Raw genomic sequence first — 26,208 nt, 5'->3', positions numbered from 1 at the left:
ACAACTAAGAATCAGACAGCCTTCTGAATCTATACTTTCTGTGGATGAAGAAAATTAACTATGTTTCTACTTTACAGTGTCTGAAACCAAACATCAATCTTAAATATATTTTGACCTAATAGTCAAAACTTCTAAAGTCCTCTCTAACAAACTTTCAACAAATTCATTTCTACAAAAATACCATTCCAAGTGTATCTATATGTATGTATTTATTCATATTTATTTATTTACTATACTTTGTCGCTGTCTCCCACATTAGTGAGGTAGCCAAGGAAACAGATGAAAGAATGGCCCAACCCACCCACATACACATGTATATACATACACGTCCACACACGCACATATACATACCTATACATCTCAATGTATACATATATATATACACACACAGACATATACATATATACACATGTACATAATTCAAACTGTCTGCCCTTATTCATTCCCATCGCCACCCTGACACACATGAAATGAAAACCCCCTCCCCCTGCATGTGTGCGAGGTAGCACTAGGAAAAGACAACAAAGGCCACATTCGTTCACACTCAGTCTCTAGCTGTCATGTATAATGCACAAAACCACAGCTCCCTTTCCACATCCAGACCCCACAAAACATTCCATGGTTTACCCCAGACACTTCACATGCCCTGGTTCAATCCATTGACAGCACGTCGACCCCAGTATACCACATCGTTCCAATTCACTCTATTCCTTGCATGCCTTTCACCCTCCTGCATGTTCAGGCCCCGATCGCTCAGAATCTTTTTCACTCCATCTTTCCACTTCCAATTTGGTCTACCGCTTCTCCTCATTCCCTCCACCTTTGACACATATATCCTCTTGGTCAATCTTTCCTCACTCATTCTCTCCATGTGACCAAACCATTTCAAAACACCCTCTTCTGCTCTCTCAACCACACTCTTTTTATTACCACACATCTCTCTTATCCTTTCATTACTTACTTGATCAAACCACCTGTCACCACATACTGTCCTCAAACATCTCATTTCCAGCACATCCACCCTCCTCCGCACAACTCTATCTATAGCCCACGCCTCGCAACCATATAACATTGCTGGAACCACTATTCCTGCAAACATACCCATTTTTGCTTTCCAAGATAACGTTCTCGACTTCCACACATTTTTCAATGCTCCCAGAACTTTCGCCCCCTCCCCCACCCTGTGATTCACTTCTGCTTCCATGGTTCCATCCACTGCCAAATCCACTCCCAGATATCTAAAACACTTCACTTCCTCCAGTTTTTCTCCATTCAAACTTACCTCCTAATTGACTTGTCCCTCAACCCTACTGTACCTAATAACCTTGCTTTTATTCACATTTACTATCAGCTTTCTTCTTTCACACACTTTACCAAACTCAGTCACCAGCTTATGCAGTTTCTCACTCGAATCAGCCACCAGCGCTATATCATCAGCGAACAACAACTGACTCACTTCCCAAGCTCTCTCATCCACATATGTATATGTGTGTGTGTATATATATGTATACGTAACCCATGGAAAGGTCTGTGGGGCCTGGATGTGCATAGGGAGTTGTGGTTTTGCTGCATTGCACATGATAGCTAAAGACTGAGTGTGAATGATTGTGGCCTTTTTTGGCCTGTTTTCCTAACGCTACCTTGCTGACGCTGGGGTTGGCAATGCTGTTTCCTGTGGGGCAGGGTAGCACCAAGAATGGATGAAGGCAAGCAGACATATACATACATACACATGTACATATTCATACTTGCTTGCCTTCATCCATTCCTGGTGCTACCCCACCCCACAGGAAACAGAATCGCTACCCCCTACTTCAGTTAGGTAGCACCAGGAAAACAAGAAAGGCACCAACCCTGCATTCCCTTCTTGTTGCAGCTGGAATGAGAGGAAGGAAACCCTTTTCTTCCTGTATTATAATTTCTAAATGATTGGATGAGAAGAGTCAAGTGAGGAGTGCTCAACATCCTTGAAGGCTGACTTTGTAAATGTGTGTGGCTGTAGCCAGGATGAGAAGAAAGAAGGGACAGGTAGTATGTTTGGGAAGGGAAACCTGGATGTTCTGGCTCTAAATAAAACAAATCTCAAGGGAAAGGGGGATGAATGGTTTGGAATGAATTGGCATAAAGTGTGGAGTTAATGGGGGGGCAGGAGAAAACGAGGGAAGTCGCATGTCATCTGGATGTAAACATTCTCTTCTTCAAGATGTAACAATATAGACGTAAAAGAATTACAACAAACACAGACTGGGAATAACCACTGAAATGTCAGTTTTTTTTTTTTTTTTTTTTTTTTTTGCTTTGTCGCTGTCTCCCGTGTTTGCGAGGTAGCACAAGGAAACAGACGAAAGAAATGGCCCAACCCACCCCCATACACATGTATATACATACGTCCACACACGCAAATATACATACCTACACAGCTTTCCATGGTTTACCCCAGATGCTTCACATGCCCTGATTCAATCCACTGACAGCACGTCGACCCCGGTATACCACATCGCTCCAATTCACTCTATTCCTTGCCCTCCTTTCACCCTCCTGCATGTTCAGGCCCCGATCACACAAAATCTTTTTCACTCCATCTTTCCACCTCCAATTTGGTCTCCCTCTTCTCCTCGTTCCCTCCACCTCCGACACATATATCCTCTTGGTCAATCTTTCCTCGCTCATTCTCTCCATGTGCCCAAACCATTTCAAAACACCCTCTTCTGCTCTCTCAACCACGCTCTTTTTATTTCCACACATCTCTCTTACCCTTACGTTACTTACTCGATCAAACCACCTCACACCACACATTGTCCTCAAACATCTCATTTCCAGCACATCCATCCTCCTGTGCACAACTCTATCCATAGCCCACGCCTCGCAACCATACAACATTGTTGGAACCACTATTCCTTCAAACATACCCATTTTTGCTTTCCGAGATAATGTTCTCGACTTCCACACATTCTTCAAGGCTCCCAGAATTTTCGCCCCCTCCCCCACCCTATGATCCACTTCCGCTTCCATGGTTCCATCCGCTGCCAGATCCACTCCCAGATATCTAAAACACTTCACTTCCTCCAGTTTTTCTCCATTCAAACTCACCTCCCAATTGACTTGACCCTCAACCCTACTGTACCTAATAACCTTGCTCTTATTCACATTTACTCTTAACTTTCTTCTTTCACACACTTTACCAAACTCAGTCACCAGCTTCTGCAGTTTCTCACATGAATCAGCCACCAGCGCTGTATCATCAGCGAACAAAAACTGACTCACTTCCCAAGCTCTCTCATCCCCAACAGACTTCATACTTGCCCCTTTTTCCAAAACTCTTGCATTCACCTCCCTAACAACCCCATCCACAAAAAAATTAAACAACCATGGAGACATCACACACCCCTGCCGCAAACCTACATTCACTGAGAACCAATCACTTTCCTCTCTTCCTACACGTACACATGCCTTACATCCTCGATAAAAACTTTTCACTGCTTCTAACAACTTGCCTCCCACACCATATATTCTTAATACCTTCCACAGAGCATCTCTATCAACTCTATCATATGCCTTCTCCAGATCCATAAATGCTACATACAAATCCATTTGCTTTTCTAAGTATTTCTCACATACATTCTTCAAGTCAATTGGGAGGTGAGTTTGAATGGTGAAAAACTGGAGGAAGTGAAGTGTTTTAGATATCTGGGAGTGGATCTGGCAGCGGATGGAACCATGGAAGCGGAAGTGGATCATAGGGTGGGGGAGGGGGCGAAAATTCTGGGAGCCTTGAAGAATGTGTGGAAGTCGAGAACATTATCTCGGAAAGCAAAAATGGGTATGTTTGAAGGAATAGTGGTTCCAACAATGTTGTATGGTTGCGAGGCGTGGGCTATGGATAGAGTTGTGCGCAGGAGGATGGATGTGCTGGAAATGAGATGTTTGAGGACAATGTGTGGTGTGAGGTGGTTTGATCGAGTAAGTAACGTAAGGGTAAGAGAGATGTGTGGAAATAAAAAGAGCGTGGTTGAGAGAGCAGAAGAGAGTGTTTTAAAATGGTTTGGGCACATGGAGAGAATGAGTGAGGAAAGATTGACCAAGAGGATATATGTGTCGGAGGTGGAGGGAACGAGGAGAAGAGGGAGACCAAATTGGAGGTGGAAAGATGGAGTGAAAAAGATTTTGTGTGATCGGGGCCTGAACATGCAGGAGGGTGAAAGGAGGGCAAGGAATAGAGTGAATTGGAGCGATGTGGTATACAGGGGTTGACGTGCTGTCAGTGGATTGAATCAAGGCATGTGAAGCGTCCGGGGTAAACCATGGAAAGCTGTGTAGGTATGTATATTTGTGTGTGTGGACGTGTGTATGTACATGTGTATGGGGGGGGTTGGGCCATTTCTTTCGTCTGTTTCCTTGCGCTACCTCGCAATACGCGGGAGACAGCGACAAGGTATAAAAAAAAAAAAAAAAAAAAAAAAAAAAAAAAACATTCTTCAAAGCAAACACCTGATCCACACATCCTCTACCACTTCTGAAACCACACTGCTCTTCCCCAATCTGATGCTCTGTACATGCCTTCACCCTCTCAATCAATACCCTCCCATATAATTTACCAGGAATACTCAACAAACTTATACCTCTGTAATTTGAGCACTCACTCTTATCCCCTTTGCCTTTGTACAATGGCACTATGCACGCATTCCGCCAATCCTCAGGCACCTCACCGTGAGTCATACATACATTAAATAACCTTACCAACCAGTCAACAATACAGTCACCCCCTTTTTTAATAAATTCCACTGCAATACCATCCAAACCTGCTGCCTTGCCGGCTTTCATCTTCCGCAAAGCTTTTACTACCTCTTCTCTGTTTACCAAATCATTTTCCCTAACCCTCTCACTTTGCACACCACCTCGACCAAAACACCCTATATCTGCCACTCTATCATCAAACACATTCAACAAACCTTCAAAATACTCACTCCATCTCCTTCTCACATCACCACTACTTGTTATCACCTCCCCATTTGCGCCCTTCACTGAAGTTCCCATTTGCTCCCTTGTCTTACGCACTTTATTACACCATGATAAACAACTGTGGGTACCAAACATGCATAAATCCACCTTACCTCTTTGCAGGTCTGATTAGATCATCAGTGTGTTCGAGTAAATTCTTATTTATTATTACAGCAGTAGTAGATGATGTTCTTATAAATGATTTAGTATTGGGGCCAGATGATCCACTCTGAAGGTCAAAGTTTTGGCACTTAGATCTTGAATGCTCCAAATTCTGGTCAGATGCAAGAGTGTGAAGATGAAGGTCATTTGCACTACGAATTTTTGGAGTAAGACAGACATTGCATTTGGTGCTAGAAGGTTTATTTTCCAATGTACAAGTACAGCAAGTCCATGAAACCTGAAAAAGATTCAAGAGAAAAAAGAAATACACAGTCTTCACAAATAGGTTAAACATTATTGCATGTTTCCAAAAGGCAAGCAGAACAATTCCATGAAATGAGATAAGACAAGTTAAACTATGAAAAGCAGTTGCTATGAATGAGTTAAAAAGGATGACATCAAAAATTACGTTGGTATTATTCAGATGAATTAGCAATATTCTTCCTAATATACCGAATTTCATGTAAAAGTACTCAAACTAGCAGCAAGCATTTTCATATATTAAGAAAACTGTCATTTCAAAACAGGTATGAATTTGTTGAGTATACCTGCAAAGTTATCCCTGGGGATAGGGGAGAAAGAATACTTCCCATGTATTCCCTGCATGTCGTAGAAGGCGACTAAAAGGGGAGGGAGCGGGTGGCTGGAAATCCTCCCCTCTCGTTTTTTTTTAATTTTCCAAAAGAAGGAACAGAGAAGGGGGCCAGGTGAGGATATTCCCTCTAAGGCCCAGTCCTCTGTTCTTAACGCTACCTCGCTAATGCGGGAAATGGCGAATAGTTTGAAAGAAAGAAAAGACCTGCAAAGTAGTAAGGAAGAGTGTGATTGAAAGGGTGGTGGCATAGACAGAGCATCAGAATGGGGAGGAACAATATGGTTTCAGAAGTGGCACAGGATGTGCAGATCAGATGTTTGCCTTGAAACATGATTTGTAAGTGATATTTATGGATCTGGAGAAAGCAGGTGTTACAAGTATATATGTGTTTGCAAAACAATTAGAAGCAAGGAGGAGTGTTTATCAAGAAAGTAAGTTGAATGTTCAAGTGGGCACATAGGAAGGCGAGTGGTTCGAGGTAAAGGTGAGTCTGTGGCAGGGGTGTATGATGTCAACATGGCTGTTTAATTTGGTTATACATGGGATAGTGGGGGAGGTCAATGAAAGGGTCTTGGAGAGACGTGCAAGTATGTAGTCCGTAAGGGATTGTGAGTTAGTGAGTCTGTCGTTTGCTGATGACACAGCACTGGTGGCACATTCCAATGAGAAACAGCAGAATCTAGTGTCTGAGTCTAAGAGAGTGTGTGAAAGGAGGAAGTTGAGAGTAAATGTGAAAAAAGCAGGGTTATTAGGTTTAGTAGAGCAGGGTAACAAGTTGGATAGGGTTAGAGTTTGAATAGAGAAAATTAGGAAGAAGTGAAATGGATATGGCAGCAAACAGAACCATGGAAGCAGAAGTGAGTAATAAGGTAGATGAGAGGTTGAAGGTTCTGGGAGCATTAAGGAATAGGAGGAAAGAGAGGTATCTGAAAGGGCAAAAATTAATATGCCTGAAGGTGTAGTAGTCCCAGCAATGTATGGATGTAAGGCATGGGTTATAGATGAGGATGTATGATGGAGGGTATAGATGTGTTGGACAAGATATGTCTGACAACAATATGTGATATGAATAGGTAAGATGAAGTAAAAATTGGGTAAGAGAAAGAGGTGTGGTAATAAGAACAATGTGACTGAGACAGCTGAAGAGGGTGTGCCAAAATGGTCTGGAGACAATGAATGCGAAGAGGTTGACAAAGTAGATATATTAATGTCATAACTGGAGGGGTCAAAGAGTGGGAGACCAAATTGGAGATGGAAGGATGGACTAAAAAAGCTTACGAAAGCTTGGGGCCTGAACATTCAGGAGAGGAAAAAGCTGGCATAAGACAAGAGTGAACTGGAGCAATGTGGTATACAAATGGTGATGTGCTGTTAACGGATGGAACCAAGGCATATAAAGCAGCTGAGGAAACCAAAGAAGTGTCTGCAAAACCTGGTTGAGAATAGGGTACTGTGGTTTTGGTGCATTAAAAATGAGAGCTGGAGAATGGATGTAAGCAAATGCAGCCTTTCTTTGTTGCTGGTGCTAACTCCTAATGCAGGAAATGGCAAACAAGTATGAAAAAATATAAAGTTTAGGTCAATATCAAACAATAATACATATCAGTTCTCTTGCCTATGAATAGTGACTGTGTGTGAAAATGAGCAAAATTTACTTGTGGTCTGAGATTATCAATTACATGAGATATGAGAAGAGGCTGAAGTGTATAATGGAATTTCAAATCATCCACAAGCTTTTTTTACATGAAATTTCTAAACATTTCTTGCTTTAACAAATACACATCTTCCTCACATTCTTTAAGCTGCATTCTGCAAGAAACCATTGGGTATGAACAAAACCCTCAGCTCCAAGCAGTGTTTCAAACAAAAAAATCCCATTAATAACAGTGTAAAATGGTAAATCCACAGACAAACCACTGTATGAAAATCTGAGTAAAAACTGATCACAGAGGTATAAGTTTGTTGAGTATTCCTGGTAAATTATATGGGAGGGTATTGATTGAGAGGGTGAAGGCATGTACAGAGCATCAGATTGGGGAAGAGCAGTGTGGTTTCAGAAGTGGTAGAGGATGTGTGGATCAGGTGTTTGCTTTGAAGAATGTATGTGAGAAATACTTAGAAAAGCAAATGGATTTGTATGTAGCATTTATGGATCTGGAGAAGGCATATGATAGAGTTGATAGAGATGCTCTGTGGAAGGTATTAAGAATATATGGTGTGGGAGGCAAGTTGTTAGAAGCAGTGAAAAGTTTTTATCGAGGATGTAAGGCATGTGTACGTGTAGGAAGAGAGGAAAGTGATTGGTTCTCAGTGAATGTAGGTTTGTGGCAGGGGTGTGTGATGTCTCCATGGTTGTTTAATTTGTTTATGGATGGGGTTGTTAGGGAGGTAAATGCAAGAGTTTTGGAAAGAGGGGCAAGTATGAAGTCTGTTGGGGATGAGAGAGCTTGGGAAGTGACTCAGTTGTTGTTCGCTGATGATACAGTGCTGGTGGCTGATTCATGTGAGAAACTGCAGAAGCTGGTGACTGAGTTTGGTAAAGTGTGTGAAAGAAGAAAGTTAAGAGTAAATGTGAATAAGAGCAAGGTTATTAGGTACAGTAGGGTTGAGGGTCAAGTCAATTGGGAGGTGAGTTTGAATGGAGAAAAACTGGAGGAAGTGAAGTGTTTTAGATATCTGGGAGTGGATCTGGCAGCGGATGGAACCATGGAAGCGGAAGTGGATCATAGGTTGGGGGAGGGGGCGAAAATTCTGGGAGCCTTGAAGAATGTGTGGAAGTCAAGAACATTATCTCGGAAAGCGAAAATGGGTATGTTTGAAGGAATAGTGGTTCCAACAATGTTGTATGGTTGCGAGGCGTGGGCTATGGATAGAGTGGTGCGCAGGAGGATGGAGGTGCTGGAAATGAGATGTTTGAGGACAATGTGTGGTGTGAGGTGGTTTGATCGAGTAAGTAACGTAAGGGTAAGAGAGATGTGTGGAAATAAAATGAGCGTGGTTGAGAGAGCAGAAGAGGGTGTTTTGAAATGGTTTGGGCACATGGAGAGAATGAGTGAGGAAAGATTGACCAAGAGGATATATGTGTTGGAGGTGGAGGGAACGAGGAGAAGAGGGAAACCAAATTGGAGGTGGAAAGATGGAGTGAAAAAGATTTTGTGTGATCGGGGCCTGAACATGCAGGAGGGTGAAAGGAGGGCAAGGAATAGAGTGAATTGGAGCGATGTGGTATACCAGGGTTGACGTGCTGTCAGTGGATTGAATCAGGGCAGGTGAAGCGTCTGGGGTAAACCATGGAAAGCTGTGTAGGTATGTATATTTGCGTGTGTGGACGTATGTATATACATGGGTATGGGGGTGGGTTGGGCCATTTCTTTCGTCTGTTTCCTTGCGCTACCTCGCAAACGCGGGAGACAGCGACAAAAAAAAAAAAAAAAAACTGATCAACTTTGCTGCAACTAGAGAACAAAATATCTTTACTGAATATACTTACTTGATCCTTTGCAGTCACAACCCATCCTAAAAGAGAGTTTTTTGTAGGAAGCTTCTTAGGTGATTTTAGTGTATTTGTCTGGCAGGCACTACAGTAAAATGTCAGCCTCTCATACTCTCCAGGCTTACACGTGATGATTTTACCACCACACTCCAAACACTTCTCCTTCTTATAAACTTTCATGAATTTATGTAGATTCTTTCCTTCTTTTCGACACTGCAACACATTAGGAAAAACATTCTTTTACCCACATCTATGGCTGGAAGGCATGAAAAATCTTCCTACAAACTCTCATCAATGATCATCATATAATCAGAGACCCAACACTGAAAATATGTCTGTCACATTTCCCTCTGTACTCTAAAATTTAAGAATGAGTTTTTAATGAAAAAAATTAATATTGTTTCCTTGGCATATTAATCCCCCTATTAAAGTAGTGACAGGGATTACTGAAGGTATACAGCACAGGGAGGGTTTGATCTTGCTTGATGAATTTGATGTAGTAGATGAAAAACTTCTTATCCTAGCAATAAATATACATGTAAAAGCAATGATATCACATATATACATATACACAAACTAACACATATGTTTATCTATATTTATTATACTTGATCGCTGTTTCCTGTGTCAGCGAGGTTGCGCCAGGAAACAGAAAAAGAATGGCCCATCCAATTATATATACGAACACACACACACACACACACACACACACACACACACACACACACACACACATATATTTATTTTTTTTATTATACTTTGTCGCTGTCTCCCGCGTTTGCGAGGTAGCGCAAGGAAACAGACGAAAGAAATGGCCCAACCCCCCCCCATACACATGTATATACATACGTCCACACACGCAAATATACATACCTACACAGCTTTCCATGGTTTACCCCAGACGCCTCACATGCCCTGATTCAATCCACTGACAGCACGTCAACCCCGGTATCCCACATCGCTCCAATTCACTCTATTCCTTGCCCTCCTTTCACCCTCCTGCATGTTCAGGCCCCGATCACTCAAAATCTTTTTCACTCCATCTTTCCACCTCCAATTTGGTCTCCCTCTTCTCCTTGTTCCCTCCACCTCCGACACATATATCCTCTTGGTCAATCTTTCCTCACTCATCCTCTCCATGTGCCCAAACCACTTCAAAACACCCTCTTCTGCTCTCTCAACCATGCTCTTTTTATTTCCACACATCTCTCTTACCCTTACGTTACTCACTCGATCAAACCACCTCACACCACACATTGTCCTCAAACACCTCATTTCCAGCACATCCATCCTCCTGCGCACAACTCTATCCATAGCCCACGCCTCGCAACCATACAACATTGTTGGAACCACTATTCCTTCAAACATACCCATTTTTGCTTTCCGAGATAATGTTCTCGACTTCCACACATTCTTCAAGGCCCCCAGGATTTTCGCCCCCTCCCCCACCCTATGATCCACTTCCGCTTCCATGGTTCCATCCGCTGCCAGATCCACTCCCAGATATCTAAAACACTTTACTTCCTCCAGTTTTTCTCCATTCAAACTCACCTCCCAATTGACTTGACCCTCAACCCTACTGTACCTAATAACCTTGCTCTTATTCACATTTACTCTTAACTTTCTTCTTTCACACACTTTACCAAACTCAGTCACCAGCTTCTGCAGTTTCTCACATGAATCAGCCACCAGCGCTGTATCATCAGCGAACAACAACTGACTCACTTCCCAAGCTCTCTCATCCCCAACAGACTTCATACTTGCCCCTCTTTCCAAAACTCTTGCATTTACCTCCCTAACAACCCCATCCATAAACAAATTAAACAACCATGGAGACATCACACACCCCTGCCGCAAACCTACATTCACTGAGAACCAATCACTTTCCTCTCTTCCTACACGTACACATGCCTTACATCCTCGATAAAAACTTTTCACTGCTTCTAACAACTTTCCTCCCACACCATATATTCTTAATACCTTCCACAGAGCATCTCTATCAACTCTATCATATGCCTTCTCCAGATCCATAAATGCTACATACAAATCCATTTGCTTTTCTAAGTATTTCTCACATACATTCTTCAAAGCAAACACCTGATCCACACATCCTCTACCACTTCTGAAACCACATATATATATATATATATATATATATATATATATATTTTTTTTTTTTTGTTTTGTCGCTGTCTCCCGCGTTTGCGAGGTAGCGCAAGGAAACAGACGAAAGAAATGGCCCAACCCATCCCCATACACATGTATATACATACGTCCACACACGCAAATATACATACCTACACAGCTTTCCATGGTTTACCCCAGACGCCTCACATGCCTTGATTCAATCCACTGACAGCACGTCAACCCCGGTATACCACATCGCTCCAATTCACTCTATTTCTTGCCCTCCTTTCACCCTCCTGCATGTTCAGGCCCCGATCACACAAAATCTTTTTCACCCCATCTTTCCATCTCCAATTTGGTCTCCCTCTTCTCCTCGTTCCCTCCACCTCCGACACATATATCCTCTTGGTCAATCTTTCCTCACTCATTCTCTCCATGTGACCAAACCATTTCAAAACACCCTCTTCTGCTCTCTCAACCACGCTATTTTTATTTCCACACATCTCTCTTACCCTTACGTTACTTACTCGATCAAACCACCTCACACCACACATTGTCCTCAAACATCTCATTTCCAGCACATCCATCCTCCTGCGCACAACTCTATCCATAGTCCACGCCTCGCAACCATACAACATTGTTGGAACCACTATTCCTTCAAACATACCCATTTTTGCTTTCCGAGATAATGTTCTCGACTTCCACACATTCTTCAAGGCTCCCAGAATTTTCGCCCCCTCCCCCACCCTATGATCCACTTCCGCTTCCATGTTTCCATCCGCTGCCAGATCCACTCCCAGATATCTAAAACACTTCACTTCCTCCAGTTTTTCTCCATTCAAACTCACCTCCCAATTGACTTGACCCTCAACTCTACTGTACCTAATAACCTTGCTCTTATTCACATTTACTCTTAACTTTCTTCTTTCACACACTTTACCAAACTCAGTCACCAGCTCCTGCAGTTTCTCACATGAATCAGCCACCAGCGCTGTATCATCAGCGAACAACAACTGACTCACTTCCCAAGCTCTCTCATCCCCAACAGACTTCATACTTGCCCCTCTTTCCAAAACTCTTGCATTTACCTCCCTAACAACCCCATCCATAAACAAATTAAACAACCATGGAGACATCACACACCCCTGCCGCAAACCTACATTCACTGAGAACCAATCACTTTCCTCTCTTCCTACACATACACATGCCTTACATCCTCGATAAAAACTTTTCACTGCTTCTAACAACTTGCCTCCCACACCATATATTCTTAATACCTTCCACAGATCATCTCTATCAACTCTATCATATGCCTTCTCCAGATCCATAAATGCTACATACAAATCCATTTGCTTTTCTAAGTATTTCTCACATACATTCTACAAAGCAAACACCTGATCCACACATCCTCTACCACTTCTGAAACCACACTGCTCTTCCCCAATCTGATGCTCTGTACATGCCTTCACCCTCTCAATCAATACCCTCCCATATATATATAAATAAAGTGCGTAAGACAAGGGAGCAAGTGGGAACTTCAGTGAAGGGCGCAAATGGGGAGGTGATAACAAGTAGTGGTGATGTGAGAAGGAGGTGGAGTGAGTATTTTGAAGGTTTGTTGAATGTGTTTGATGACAGAGTGGCAGATACAGGGTGTTTTGGTCGAGGTGGTGTGCAAAATGAGAGGGTTAGGGAAAATGATTTGGTAAACAGAGAAGAGGTAGTAAAAGCTTTGCGGAAGATGAAAGCTGGCAAGGCAGCAGTTTTGGATGGTATTGCAGTGGAATTTATTAAAAAAGGGGGTGACTGTATAATTGACTGGTTGGTAAGGTTATTTAATGTATATATAACTCATGGTGAGGTGCCTGAGGATTGGCGGAATGCGTGCATAGTGCCATTGTACAAAGGCAAAGGGGATAAGAGTGAGTGCTCAAATTACAGAGGTATAAGTTTGTTGAGTATTCCTAGTAAATTATATATATATATATGTATATATATATATATATATATATATATATATATATATATATATATATATATATATATATATATTTTTTTTTTTTTTTTTTTTTTTGCTGTATCCCGCGTTAGCGAGGTAGCGCAAGGAAACAGACGAAAGAAATGGCCCAACCCACCCCCATACACATGTATATACATACATCCACACATGTAAATATACATACCTACACAGCTTTCCATGGTTTACCCCAGACGCTTCACATGCCCTGATTCAATCCATTGACAGCACGTCAACCCTGGTATACCACATCGATCCAATTCACTCTATTCCTTGCCCTCCTTTCACCCTCCTGCATGTTCAGGCCCCGATCACACAAAATCTTTTTCACTCCATCTTTCCACCTCCAATTTGGTCTCCCACTTCTCCTCGTTCCCTCCACCTCCGACACATATATCCTCTTGGTCAATCTTTCCTCACTCATTCTCTCCATGTGCCCAAACCATTTCAAAACACCCTCTTCTGCTCTCTCAACCATGCTCTTTTTATTTCCACACATCTCTCTTACCCTTACGTTACTTACTCGATTAAACCACCTCACACCACACATTGTCCTCAAACATCTCATTTCCAGCACATCCATCCTCCTGCGCACAACTCTATCCATAGCCCACACCTCGCAACCATACAACATTGTTGGAACCACTATTCCTTCAAACATACCCATTTTTGCTTTCCGAGATAATGTTCTCGACTTCCACACATTCTTCAAGGCTCCCAGAATTTTCGCCCCCTCCCCCACCCTATGATCCACTTGTATTTTTTTAACTTTCTAAAATGGGAAACAGAAGAAGGAGTCACACGGGGAGTGCTCATCCTCCTCGAAGGCTCAGACTGGGGTGTCTAAATGTGTGTGGATGTAACCAAGATGTGAAAAAAGGAGAGATAGGTAGTATGTTTGAGGAAAGGAACCTGGATGTTTTGGCTCTGAGTGAAACGAAGCTAATGGGTAAAGGGGAAGAGTGGTTTGGGAATGTCTTGGGAGTAAAGTCAGGGGTTAGTGAGAGGACAAGAGCAAGGGAAGGAGTAGCAGTACTCCTGAAACAGGAGTTGTGGGAGCATGTGATAGAATGTAAGAAAGTAAATTCTCGATTAATATGGGTAAAACTGAAAGTTGATGGAGAGAGATGGGTGATTATTGGTGCATATGCACCTGGGCATGAGAAGAAAGATCATGAGAGGCAAGTGATTTGGGAGCAGCTGAATGAATGTGTTAGTGGTTTTGATGCACAAGACCGGGTTATAGTGATGGGTGATTTGAATGCAAAGTTGAGTAATGTAGCAGTTGAGGGAATAATTGGTATATATGGGGTGTTCAGTGTTGTAAATGGAAATGGTGAAGAGCTTGTAGATTTACATGCTGAAAAAGGACTGGTGATTGGGAATACCTGGTTTAAAAAGCGAGATATACATAAGTATACGTATGTAAGTAGGAGAGATGGCCTGAGAGCATTATTGGATTACGTGTTAATTGACAGGCGCGCGAAAGAGAGACTTTTGGATGTTAATGTGCTGAGAGGTGCAATTGGAGGGATGTCTGATCATTATCTTGCGGAGGCGAAGGTGAAGATTTGTATGGGTTTTCAGAAAAGAAGAGTGAATGTTGGGGTGAAGAGGGTGGTGAGAGTAAGTGAGCTTGGGAAGGAGACTTGTGTGAGGAAGTACCAGGAGAGACTGAGTACAGAATGGAAAAAGGTGAGAACAATGGAAGTAAGGGGAGTGGGGGAGGAATGGGATGTATTTAGGGAATCAGTGATGGATTGCGCAAAAGATGCTTGTGGCATGAGAAGAGTGGGAGGTGGGTTAATTAGAAAGGGTAGTGAGTGGTGGGATGAAGAAGTAAGATCATTAGTGAAAGAGAAGAGAGAGGCATTTGGACAATTTTTGCAGGGAAAAAATGCAACTGAGTGGGAGATGTATAAAAGAAAGAGACAGGAGGTCAAGAGAAAGGTGCAAGAGGTGAAAAAGAGGGCAAATGAGAGTCATACATACATTAAATAACCTTACCAACCAGTCAACAATACAGTCACCCCCTTTTTTAATAAACATATATACATATATATATATATACCTCCCACGTATTCCCTGCGTGTCGTAGAAGGCGACTAAAAGGGAAGGGAGCGGGGGGGCTGGAAATCCTCCCCTCTCGTTTTTTTTTTTTTTAATTTTCCAAAAGAAGGAACAGAGAATGGGTCCAGGTGAGGATATTCCCTCAAAGGCCCAGTCCTCTGTTCTTAACGCTACCTCGCTATCGCGGGAAATAGCGAATAGTATGAAAAAAAAAAATATATATATATATATATATATATATATATATATATATATATATATATATATATATATATCCATGGTTCCATCCGCTGCCAGATCCACTCCCAGATATCTAAGACACTTTACTTCCTCCAGTTTTTCTCCATTCAAACTTACCTCCCAATTGACTTGACCCTCAACCCTACTGTACCTAATAACCTTGCTCTTATTCACATTTACTCTTAACTTTCTTCTTTCACACACTTTACCAAACTCAGTCACCAGCTTCTGCAGTACCTCACATGAATCAGCCACCAGCGCTGTATCATCAGCGAACAACAACTGACTCACTTCCCAAGCTCTCTCATCCCCAACAGACTGCATACTTGCCCCTCTTTCCAAAACTCTTGCATTCACCTCCCTAACAACCCCATCCATAAACAAATTAAACAACCATGGATACATCACACAACCCTGCCGCAAACCTACATTCAATGAGAACCAATCACTTTCCTCTCTTCCTACACGTACACATGCCTTACATCCTCGATAAAAACTTTTCACTGCTTCTAACAACTTGCCTCCCACACCATATATTCTTAGTACCTTCCACAGAGCATCTCTGTCAACTCTATCATATGCCTTCTCCAGATCCATAAATGCTACATACAAATCCATTTGCTTTTCTAAGTATTTCTCACATACATTCTTCAAAGCAAACACCTGATCCACACATCCTCTACCACTTCTGAAACCACACTGCTCTTCCCCAATCTGATGCTCTGTACATGCCTTCACCCTCTCAATCAATACCCTCCCATATAATTTAACTGGAATACTCAACAAATTTATACCTCTGTAATTTGAGCACTCACTCTTATCCCCTTTGCCTTTGTACAATGGCAATATGCAAGCATTCCGCCAATCCTCAGGCACCTTACCATGAATCATACATACATTAAATAACCTTACCAACCAGTCAACAATACAGTCACCCCCTTTTTTAATAAATTCCATTGCAATACCATCCAAACCTACTGCCTTGCCGGCTTTCATCTTCCGCAAAGCTTTTACTACCTCTTCTCTGTCTACCAAATCATTCAGTCTCGAGCTGTCATGTAATAATGCACTGAAACCACAGCTCCCTTTCCACATCCAGGCCCCACACAACTTTCCATGGTTTACCCCAGATGCTTCACATGCCCTGGTTCAATCCATTGACAGCACGTCGACCCCGATATACCACATCATTCCAATTCACTCTATTCGTTTCACACCTTTCACCCTCCTGCATGTTCAGGCCCCGATCACTCAAAATCTTTTTCACTCCATCTGTCCACCTCCAATTTGGTCTCCCACTTCTCGTTCCCTCCACCTCTGACACATATATCCTCTTGGTCAATCTTTCCTCACTTTCCATATGTGATTGCCACTTCCCACGTTACCGTCAAAAACAAAGAAAGAAAGGCCACATCCATTCAAATCCATGCTTGACCTGTTGTGTAACATAACAAAATCACAGCTCCCTATCCACATTTACACCCTAGAGAACTTTCCATGGTTTATCCTGGATGTTTCACATGCCCTAGTTCAGTCTACTGACAGAATGTCAACCCAAGTATACCACATTGCTCCAATTCACTCTATCCTGTGCAAGCCCTTCACCCTCCTGCATGTTTCATGCACCAATCACTCAAAATCTTTTACACTCCATCCTTCACTCTCCAATTTGGTCTCATTATCCTTGGTCCCTCTAATTCTGGCACACATATCTTCTTTGTCAACCCTTCCTCACTCATTCCATATGTCCATACCATTTCAGCACACCCTCTTCTCTCTCAACCACACTTTTATTATTACCACACATCTCTCTCAACCTTTCATTACCAACTCACTCAAACCATCTCACACCACATCCTGTTCTCAAACATTTCATTTCCAATGCATCTACCCTCTTTCAGAAAACCCTCTCTATAGCTCAGACCATGCACCCATATAATACTGTTGTACTACTTATTCATGAAAATATTCTGAAATCTGACACTGTCATCTGTGCATAATAAAAACACCTTATCTCAAACAATTTCATTTTTAAATATGTAATTTTGTACTCTACATTTTTTTTTTTTTTTTTTTTCAAAAAGAAGGAACAGAGAAGGGGGCCAGGTGAGGATATTCCCTCAGTGGCCCAGTTCTCTGTTCTTAACGCTACCTCGCTAACGCGGGAAATGGCGAATAGTTTGAAAAAAAAAAAAAAAAATTTTTTTGACTACATATACCAAACAAGATAAGTTTACGTCAATGTCATGAAACCATTTCAAGGCACTGTCTGGAAAACTTAAATTACAAGTATAAGTACTTGCCTTGTAGAATATCTTTGTAAAATCTCTGTTCATTCTCACAAGCAGAACAACAAGGTCTTGACTTAGTTGCTTAACTTTGCTGTTGGGGTTGATTCCTGCATCAAAGAGTGCCTGCAAAACAAGTACATACATTCTTCACACTTTTTGAGATTTATAATCTTGTGTCATGCATAGAAAAGACACCTGAAACTTGCACCTAAAAGTTTGACATTCAAAAGAACATAAAATTCATAATATTAGAATTATCTATCCATCTATCTATACATTTATGATGCCTGTTCCAATCGGAACTTCTCAAAGGAATGGCCATGGCAATAGAGTCACCGTAATTAGTGAACTCCAGTGCTGCTTCTTAGCCTTTAGTGCCCCACCCTTAACAGGCCATCGGTAGAGAGCAACTCTAGCGCAGCATTTGCTGAGGCTCCTACCTAATGTTCCTATGGATTACTACTATGTAATGCTCCTACTTTCATACAAATTTTCAAATATGGATATACTGTGCATTCACAGTTTCATCATTTCAAACACTCGAATTATCCACAAGTTTGATACTACTGAAGTACTTCCATACAACTTTTCTAACCTGCCTTCTGAATGGTCTCTTTTTGCATCTTTCAAACAGCTATTCAGCATTAATTGTCAAGTTCACGTTGAGCCTTATAGGCTCTAATAAAGTTTCCCCTTTGTCTTTTCTATAACATAACTGCCAAAGTCATAATCTGTAACCTCTACCTGTGCCTCAGCTCTATTACGATTATCAAAATCTATCCAAACTTTAGGATATTCAAATTCATAAGAATGATTAACAGCAACATGGTCAAACTTTATCAAAAAAAATATTTAATGAAATATCAGGGACTAATTCTAAAATTCTGATTCTACCCAAAGCACCATTTCCAATTGTCTTTATTTTTTCTCCCTGTCCAAGGTTAAAAAACTCGACAGCATGATAGCCTACCTCAGGGAGATAACAACTCTCTAGTAACTACATATTTGTTCTGCTCAAAGTAAATTGACACAAGGGAATGGAGCAACTGGCCTGTGGTTAACACTCTGTTCGGTAAGTGACGTGCATTTCTATTATGCTATCAAAAAATGCAATATCTCTAATTTCATATACAGAGTACAGGTAACTAAATATGGGAACTGTGCTCAAAATTCTGATCAAACTGGCAAACCATAAAAGTAATTTCAAATGTCTATAATATGATTGTTACATGTTCAACTGCATTTTGACCTGTTTTGACTGATATTTAAAAAGTCTATAGTTGCATTTGTTAGGCTTATCCATTCACCTATCTAGTCACATATCATTCAAAAGAATAAGCTACACCACCTCAAAGTACAACATTTACTATGAATAATAAATCAATTTATAATTTATTCATTCTACACAACAGACCATTTAATTTTCATCCACTCTATTCAGCCAATTTACTTTTACTGTAATAAGGAAGCATTACCAGCAAATATTGCAGTCAACCAGACTTATCACACACTGAAGCAAACCTCCATACCAAAGTCTGATTAAATTTTGGTTATCTGTAAATAATGTTACAAATAAGTGAATTTGATACTTTTGAGAATAAAGGGGCTAAATGCAAGAGAATAAGTCAAGAAAGAAACTTACGAAATCAGTCAGAGAGGGTTCAAGAAAAATTCAATGAAAGTATTAGAATATGGTGAGAACATGTTCCTTTAAATGATGAAGAAATCTGACAAGAGCATGGTGTGAAACATTATAGACATGACAGAAGAAAGTCTTTCCAGTTAGTGACCTTAATTAGCAAACCAAAAGAGTTACCTCATTCTTGATAATATTCCCAACCCCTGGTAACACCAGCTGGTCAAGAATCACATCACATATTAGTCGCTCTTGATGTTGCATGATAGTATGAGTAGCTCGCTTTGCATCAAAAGTTGGCGAACAAATATCTAGATCAATTAATTCAGTATATTTTTGTAAACACTCAGCTGATGACCTGTAAAAATGGAGTTGGAAAAGTTATAAAATATTATGTTATTCCCTGTTACATAGTATATCCTAAATAAGATACACCATTGCCTTCTCAGAGCTTGCATGGATAGGTTCCTGAACGTACTACAAAATATGAAGTTAAGTTTTTCTGTGAGCAAAATGGGTGTTACATGGCACATCTGAATTGCCTACATGGAACATCTGAATTGCCTACAGTGCAGTATAGTTACTGGGAAAGGAATATAAATGGGTGGAAATACCATTTATAAAACATCAAAAATATCTATATAAAGTCCCATGGCCACGTTATGAGTTGTTGCTGTGGTCAAAATGCAAATTAAAGTGCAACTCTCAGTGACGGACAAATGATGGTTAGACAGACAAATACAATGGAAAAAGTTATCCCAAACAATTTGCCACATCATGTACATAGAAGTTATACATGAGAAAAATAAGCAAAGGAAGATACTTGTCTGTCATTTCCTTTATGTATTGTATATCATTTTCAATGCATAGATAACACTTTGAGTATGATATGGTACATAATTCCCATTAATCATATAGCATTTTGAGCATTTTTCTCTTTTCCCCCTCATTTACTAAGATATGGACGTCATAAGATAGCATGATTTGATGCTGCACAAATCATTTTGGTTACTATTTTGTGCTATATTCAGACCCTGCTGTGTTTGGGAGGTTATGTAATGTTAGTGGGATGAACCAGGGCATATGAAACAGTCAAGATTAAACTGTAGAATAGTCCATGGGGCTTGGCTGCAGATGGAGGGCTCTGCTTTTGGTGCATTATACATGACAGCTACAGAAAAAGGATATGTGCAAACAAGGTTTTCATTCACCTGTCTCAGAAGGGAGTTTCTATCTCTTGAATGTTCTCTGCTATTGAACAAATCTTAAAATTCTGTATGCTTTACACATATATGATATCCTCATTCAGTTCATTCCATTCACCCTACAACTAAATACTATAAGAGTTTCTTTTTCAACCAGTTTCTTGCATAATCTGTCATAGTCTGTTCGTGCAAATAAGATCTTTGTTCCTCTGTCCCTGAAGCTACCTTCTTAAGATGGGAGAAGCAGTTATGTTCAGAAAAATACACGAGTCCACTCCCAGATATCTAAAACACTTCATTTCCTCCAATTTTTCTCCATTCAAACTTACATCCCCATTAACTTGTCCCTCAACCCTAGTGAAGCTAATATCCTTGCTCTTATTCACAATCACTCTCAACTTTCTCCTTTCACACCCTTCTCCAAACACAGTCATCAGCTTCTGCAGTTTTTCTCTCAAATCAGCCTCTATATAATGGCACTGATGGGATGGCCTTGATTAGGGCCTCAGCTGCCCATGCCATCTCAGCTAATATAGAAAAAAAATACATAGGAAGCCTTTTGAGAGTTAAGCTGAAAAGGTTCCATAAATGGCCTCGGTCACTAGAATCTTACTCCAATAACAGCCTACCTCATTTCAACAGAAGCTTGAATGAATTCCACATCATCTTCAGTCATTTTTAATATCAGTGATGCATTTTCTGTTTTTCTGTAGCCAAATCCTTGACGTTCTTTATTAAATCTGAAAAAGAAATATCTGTAATCATTCTGATGAAATCCATTTCCTAAACAAATTAACTAATTTTTCTTTGCTAAAGTAACTGACCACTTTCATTCTATGCAACCACTATGGCAAAAGGACAAAACTATGAAACTTTAAGCTAGACCTGCCAGCAAAGTTCCAAACTCCAATGAAACACTCCCAGCAAAAATGGTATCAATAAAAACATACTTAAATGTGCACCTTTGTCAATACTCCACTGAGCAAAGACAGATAATGAATCTCAAAAAGTAATAAATATGATCAGAGCTACTTATTCCATTAAAAATGTCAAAAATTGACAAATATAAAACTAAAGCCATATATGATGAGAATGTAAGAGGAAAAGTTATCTAAATGACAATTTGACAATGATACTGTTTTCAAGAAGCAGTGGAGTTTGCCCTACAATTTTGTAAAAAATATCTAGAAACTATCAGCCTGCATTTTCCATTAAAATATCTTCAGTATATGAATATTTGCCAATTTTCTTTTCATACTTCTAAGCCAAACTATTTCCTAAAACTTTCGAACAGTTTATCCTTGTGGATAGGAAAAAGAATAATTCCTACATATTCTCTGTGGGTTGTAAAAGGCATCTAAAAGGGGTGGGAGTGGAGGGATGGAAATCCTCCACTTCAGTTTTACTTTTCCAAATGAAGGAACAGAGAAGGGGGCCAAGTGAGGACTTTTCCCTCTAAGGCTCAATTATCTGTTCCTGATGTTACTCAGTGACATGGGAAAGAGCAAATATGTATAAAAAAAAAAAAAAAAAGACTTCTTTTTACCCAACATATTATGTTTCCTCTTCCCACATTCTGTACAACTGTATTAGTGCATTATTGGATCGAAATGTATACTTCATTCTAAACAAGGCTGCTTTAAGCCCATTTAGTAACTAATTTTCATTTATATTCAAAAAGAGATTTCAAAAAATACTAAGTTTTATCCACAATAAAAACTCACCTCACTGATCCAGACATAAGAAAGTGCACTCGCAAACATGCATCTCCTTCAAAAAATGCAAAGAGCTCTTTCCCAAGTGTCTTAACATCGGTTAAAGTCATTCCGATTAGCAAGTCAAAGGGGGAGGATGCACCTAGTGCTGCCTTGCTGCTCTGAAACATTTGCAAAAACAGTTATGAAATTCTTTTCTGATACATATACGGACCAAAGCCCTTACATATAAGCAGATCAAAGCTTAATAATAAAAGAAAAATATTGAATTTTGTCTAACACAAAACAGTCTAACTTATTTTCTTTTGAGACAATTTACAATAGCAAGTTTTAGTATCCACATATGCGAAACAAACCATTTACACTGGCAGGGATTCACTTTACACATGCTTTCTAACAAAAAAATTCAGCTATTTTGTAAAGAATCTCTAAAATCTTTAGTTTAATAACAATTTCCATATACTCTTACCTTTTTACCCTCAGGTAATCCTTTACATTTATTATGCTACCATATCTACAATTTTTTGGGCTTATCCATTAGATAATATAGTTAGAAATAACCAAAAATCAAAAGATTACGATTCTTTTAAAATTCATATCAACTTATGGGGGAAAACACATTTTCCCTGATCAGCATATTCCTCACCGCTATCACCTTTATCCCCCCCCACCCTCTCTGTCTAAGCATATATATATATATATATATATATATATATATATATATATATATATATATATATATATGGTCCTCAAACTTTAGGTTATCCTTTCCTTTTCCATTCTCTAAACACAGCACTACCACTGCAGAAAAATATCATTCTAAATTTTGGACTAACCATTTCAAAACATCTGAAGTAATTCTACAATAATAATGGGTAAATCTAACTTCGACAACCTAACCTAAGATAATGGCGTAAACAAACGACTTACCAATTATAATCAGCTTTTCGTACTATCAGCCTAATTGCCTGCGAAAGCAATTAGAGTAGGTACAAACCTGAGGTACTGTAGTGGATTGGACCACCTCTTACCTTCTTCATCACCTCCCCATTCACGGCCTCTACTTTCTGTCCTTTGGCTCTTTTCTTCAGGGTTTCCCCTTTCAGCTTGCATCCTGGTCCCTCCACCATATCTTGGGCTTTCTTCCGGAATTGTCTTAGAAGTAACTGAACACCAGAGTTTCTGAGAAGTAACTGAACACCAGAGTTTCTGAGATACCGCAACCGCCATTACCTCAAGTACCCAACACTGATTTACGTAACACGTTGTTGCGTGTCACTATAAACACGTCTGGTTAGGCGTTAATGTTTGCCGCAATTCTAATAATGGCCTAAAATGATAGTTTATATATATATATATATATATATATATATATATATATATATATATATTATTTCATTTATTTCATTATACTTTGTCGCTGTCTCCCACGTTAGCGAGGTAGCGCAAAGGAAACAGACGAAAGAATGGCCTTACCCACCCATATACACATGTATACACTCGCACGTATACATACCTATACATTTCAACGTATATATATATATATATATATATATATATATATATATATATATATATATATATATATATATATACGCAGACATATACATATATACACATGTGCATAATTCATACTTCCAACTGTAAGGCCTCCTCTTCTCTCAGCTCCTTAGATAAACTTAAATTCGTATGTCATGTCCGATGGTTTGTATTTTCTCGTAATTATATTTCTGTGCTTGGCTTTCCCAGAAATGATCTAGTCTTCCTTCAGAGAACTGTTTGATGGTGCCAGTACTTTCTGTGGTAGGCTGTTCCATATTTCTACCGTTCTTTGTGTAAATTAATATTTCCCAGTATCTAATCTTGATTATGTACAGTTGTATTTGTAGTAATGTCTGTCGTAATCTACATATTTGTTACTCAGTGACTAGTAAATGACTATAGTTAGCACAGTTTCAGTGCATAATCCGGGAACAAATTACAGAAAAAAATAAATTTATCTATATTCCTTAAGCAAATAACACTGTCTTTACACAAATGTACAGTTTTCTGAATAACCTCGACATATTTAAGACCATCTGTATCGCGTGAAACTTGATATCATTTCATGTTTTAATTTATAAGAAATACTACATTAGGTAAACATACTTCAATCATCCTTGAAAATAGAAAGACACGTTGTTATACATTTAGGACATTATTAAGCATATAAATGCAACTGATGTAGATTATAACAAAGGTTTAGGCACTGTACTAGACATTACTATAATATGAAATTTGGCGTGAAAGTTTTCCCGTACAATGGCATCTGTCTTCTGGTGGACATTATTAATGGTACTGATTTTCGTACCTGAAATTGGAAATATTAATCCCTTACACTTTTCATAAAACCTTCGTATGTATTCTTTCTCTTGGTTATTCAAATCAGTCAAGGGAGATCATCCACAGATGGTTACAAGTTTAAAAAATATTTTTTACGGGAAGATAAGTTATTTTTGTCAGACAGGAATCTGAAATGATAGAAGCAGACTTAGGAACTGATTCAAAAAGTGTCTGGCTTTTTTTATATATTAGCTAAGAAGACACGGGCAGCTCAGGCTCTTATATATATATATATATATATATATATATATATATATATATATATATATATATATATATATATATATATATATATATTATCCCTGGGGATAGGGGATTAAGAATACTTCCCACGTATTCCCTACGTGTCGTAGAAGGCGACTAAAAGGGGAGGGAGCGGGGGGCTGGAAATCCTCCCCTCTCGTTTTTTTTTTTTTTTTTCCAAAAGAAGGAACAGAGGGGGCCAGGTGAGGATATTCCAAAAAAGGCCCAGTCCTCTGTTCCTAACGCTACCTCGCTAACGCGGGAAATGGCGAATAGTTTAAAAGAAAAGAAAAAGATATATATATATATATATATATATATATATATATATATATATATATATATATATTATCTATTTATTTATTTTGCTTTGTCGCTGTCTCCCGCGTCTGCGAGGTAGCACAAGGAAACAGACGAAAGAAATGGCCTAACCCACCCCCATACACATGTATATACATACACGTCCACACACGCAAATATACATAACTATACATCTCAATGTACACATATATCTACACACACAGACATATACATATATACACATGTACATAATTCATACTGTCTGCCTTTATTTATTCCCATCGCCACCTCGCCACACATGGAATAACATCCCCCTCCCCCCTTATGTGTGCGAGGTAGCGCTAGGACAAGACAACAAAGGCCCCATTCGTTCACACTCAGTCTCTAGCTGTCATGTAATAATGCCCGAAACCACAGCTCCCTTTCCACAACCAGGCTCCACAGAACTTTCCATGGTTTACCCCAGACGCTTCACATGCCCTGATTCAATCCACTGACAGCACGTCGACCCCGGTATACCACATCGATCCAATTCACTCTATTCCTTGCCCACCTTTCACCCTCCTGCATGTTCAGGCCCCGATCACTCGAAATCTTTTTCACTCCATCTTTCCACCTCCAATTTGGTCTCCCACTTCTCCTCGTTCCCTCCACCTCCGACACGTATATCCTCTTGGTCAATCTTTCCTCACTCATTCTCTCCATGTTCCCAAACCATTTCAAAACACCCTCTT

At 39.9% G+C, this 26,208-nt stretch overlaps 1 protein-coding gene across 11 annotated transcripts in view; it reads right to left on the bottom strand.

Moving 5' to 3' along the window:
- Positions 1 to 23,813, bottom strand: part of LOC139745957 (endonuclease 8-like 3) — a 33,070-nt gene extending 9,257 nt beyond the window's left edge. For 9 of the 11 annotated variants that reach the window (XR_011712027.1, XR_011712029.1, XR_011712028.1 and 6 more), the window contains exons 1-7: positions 23,581 to 23,811; positions 22,559 to 22,710; positions 21,464 to 21,574; positions 19,810 to 19,987; positions 18,006 to 18,116; positions 9,246 to 9,461; positions 5,112 to 5,398 (exon numbers count right to left, since the gene is read on the bottom strand). Coding sequence is in view for 6 of the 11 variants with exons in the window: in XM_071656681.1 (XP_071512782.1) it covers positions 5,112 to 5,398; positions 9,246 to 9,461; positions 18,006 to 18,116; positions 19,810 to 19,987; positions 21,464 to 21,574; positions 22,559 to 22,710; positions 23,581 to 23,679 (1,154 nt within the window). In the remaining 5 variants the exon portion in view is untranslated. Of the gene's footprint in view, positions 1 to 5,111; positions 5,399 to 9,245; positions 9,462 to 18,005; positions 18,117 to 19,809; positions 19,988 to 21,463; positions 21,575 to 22,558; positions 22,711 to 23,580 lie in introns of all 11 variants that reach the window. The other 2 variants (XM_071656686.1, XM_071656687.1) reach the window with 2 other exon arrangements.
- Positions 23,814 to 26,208: the final 2,395 nt, after the last annotated feature.

The sequence above is a fragment of the Panulirus ornatus genome, chromosome 63 (assembly GCF_036320965.1).
Source record: "Panulirus ornatus isolate Po-2019 chromosome 63, ASM3632096v1, whole genome shotgun sequence".
Taxonomy (NCBI): Eukaryota; Metazoa; Arthropoda; class Malacostraca; order Decapoda; family Palinuridae; genus Panulirus; species Panulirus ornatus.
Note: the sequence above shows the minus strand (reverse complement) of the source record. Positions and strands in the feature narration are given on the sequence as shown.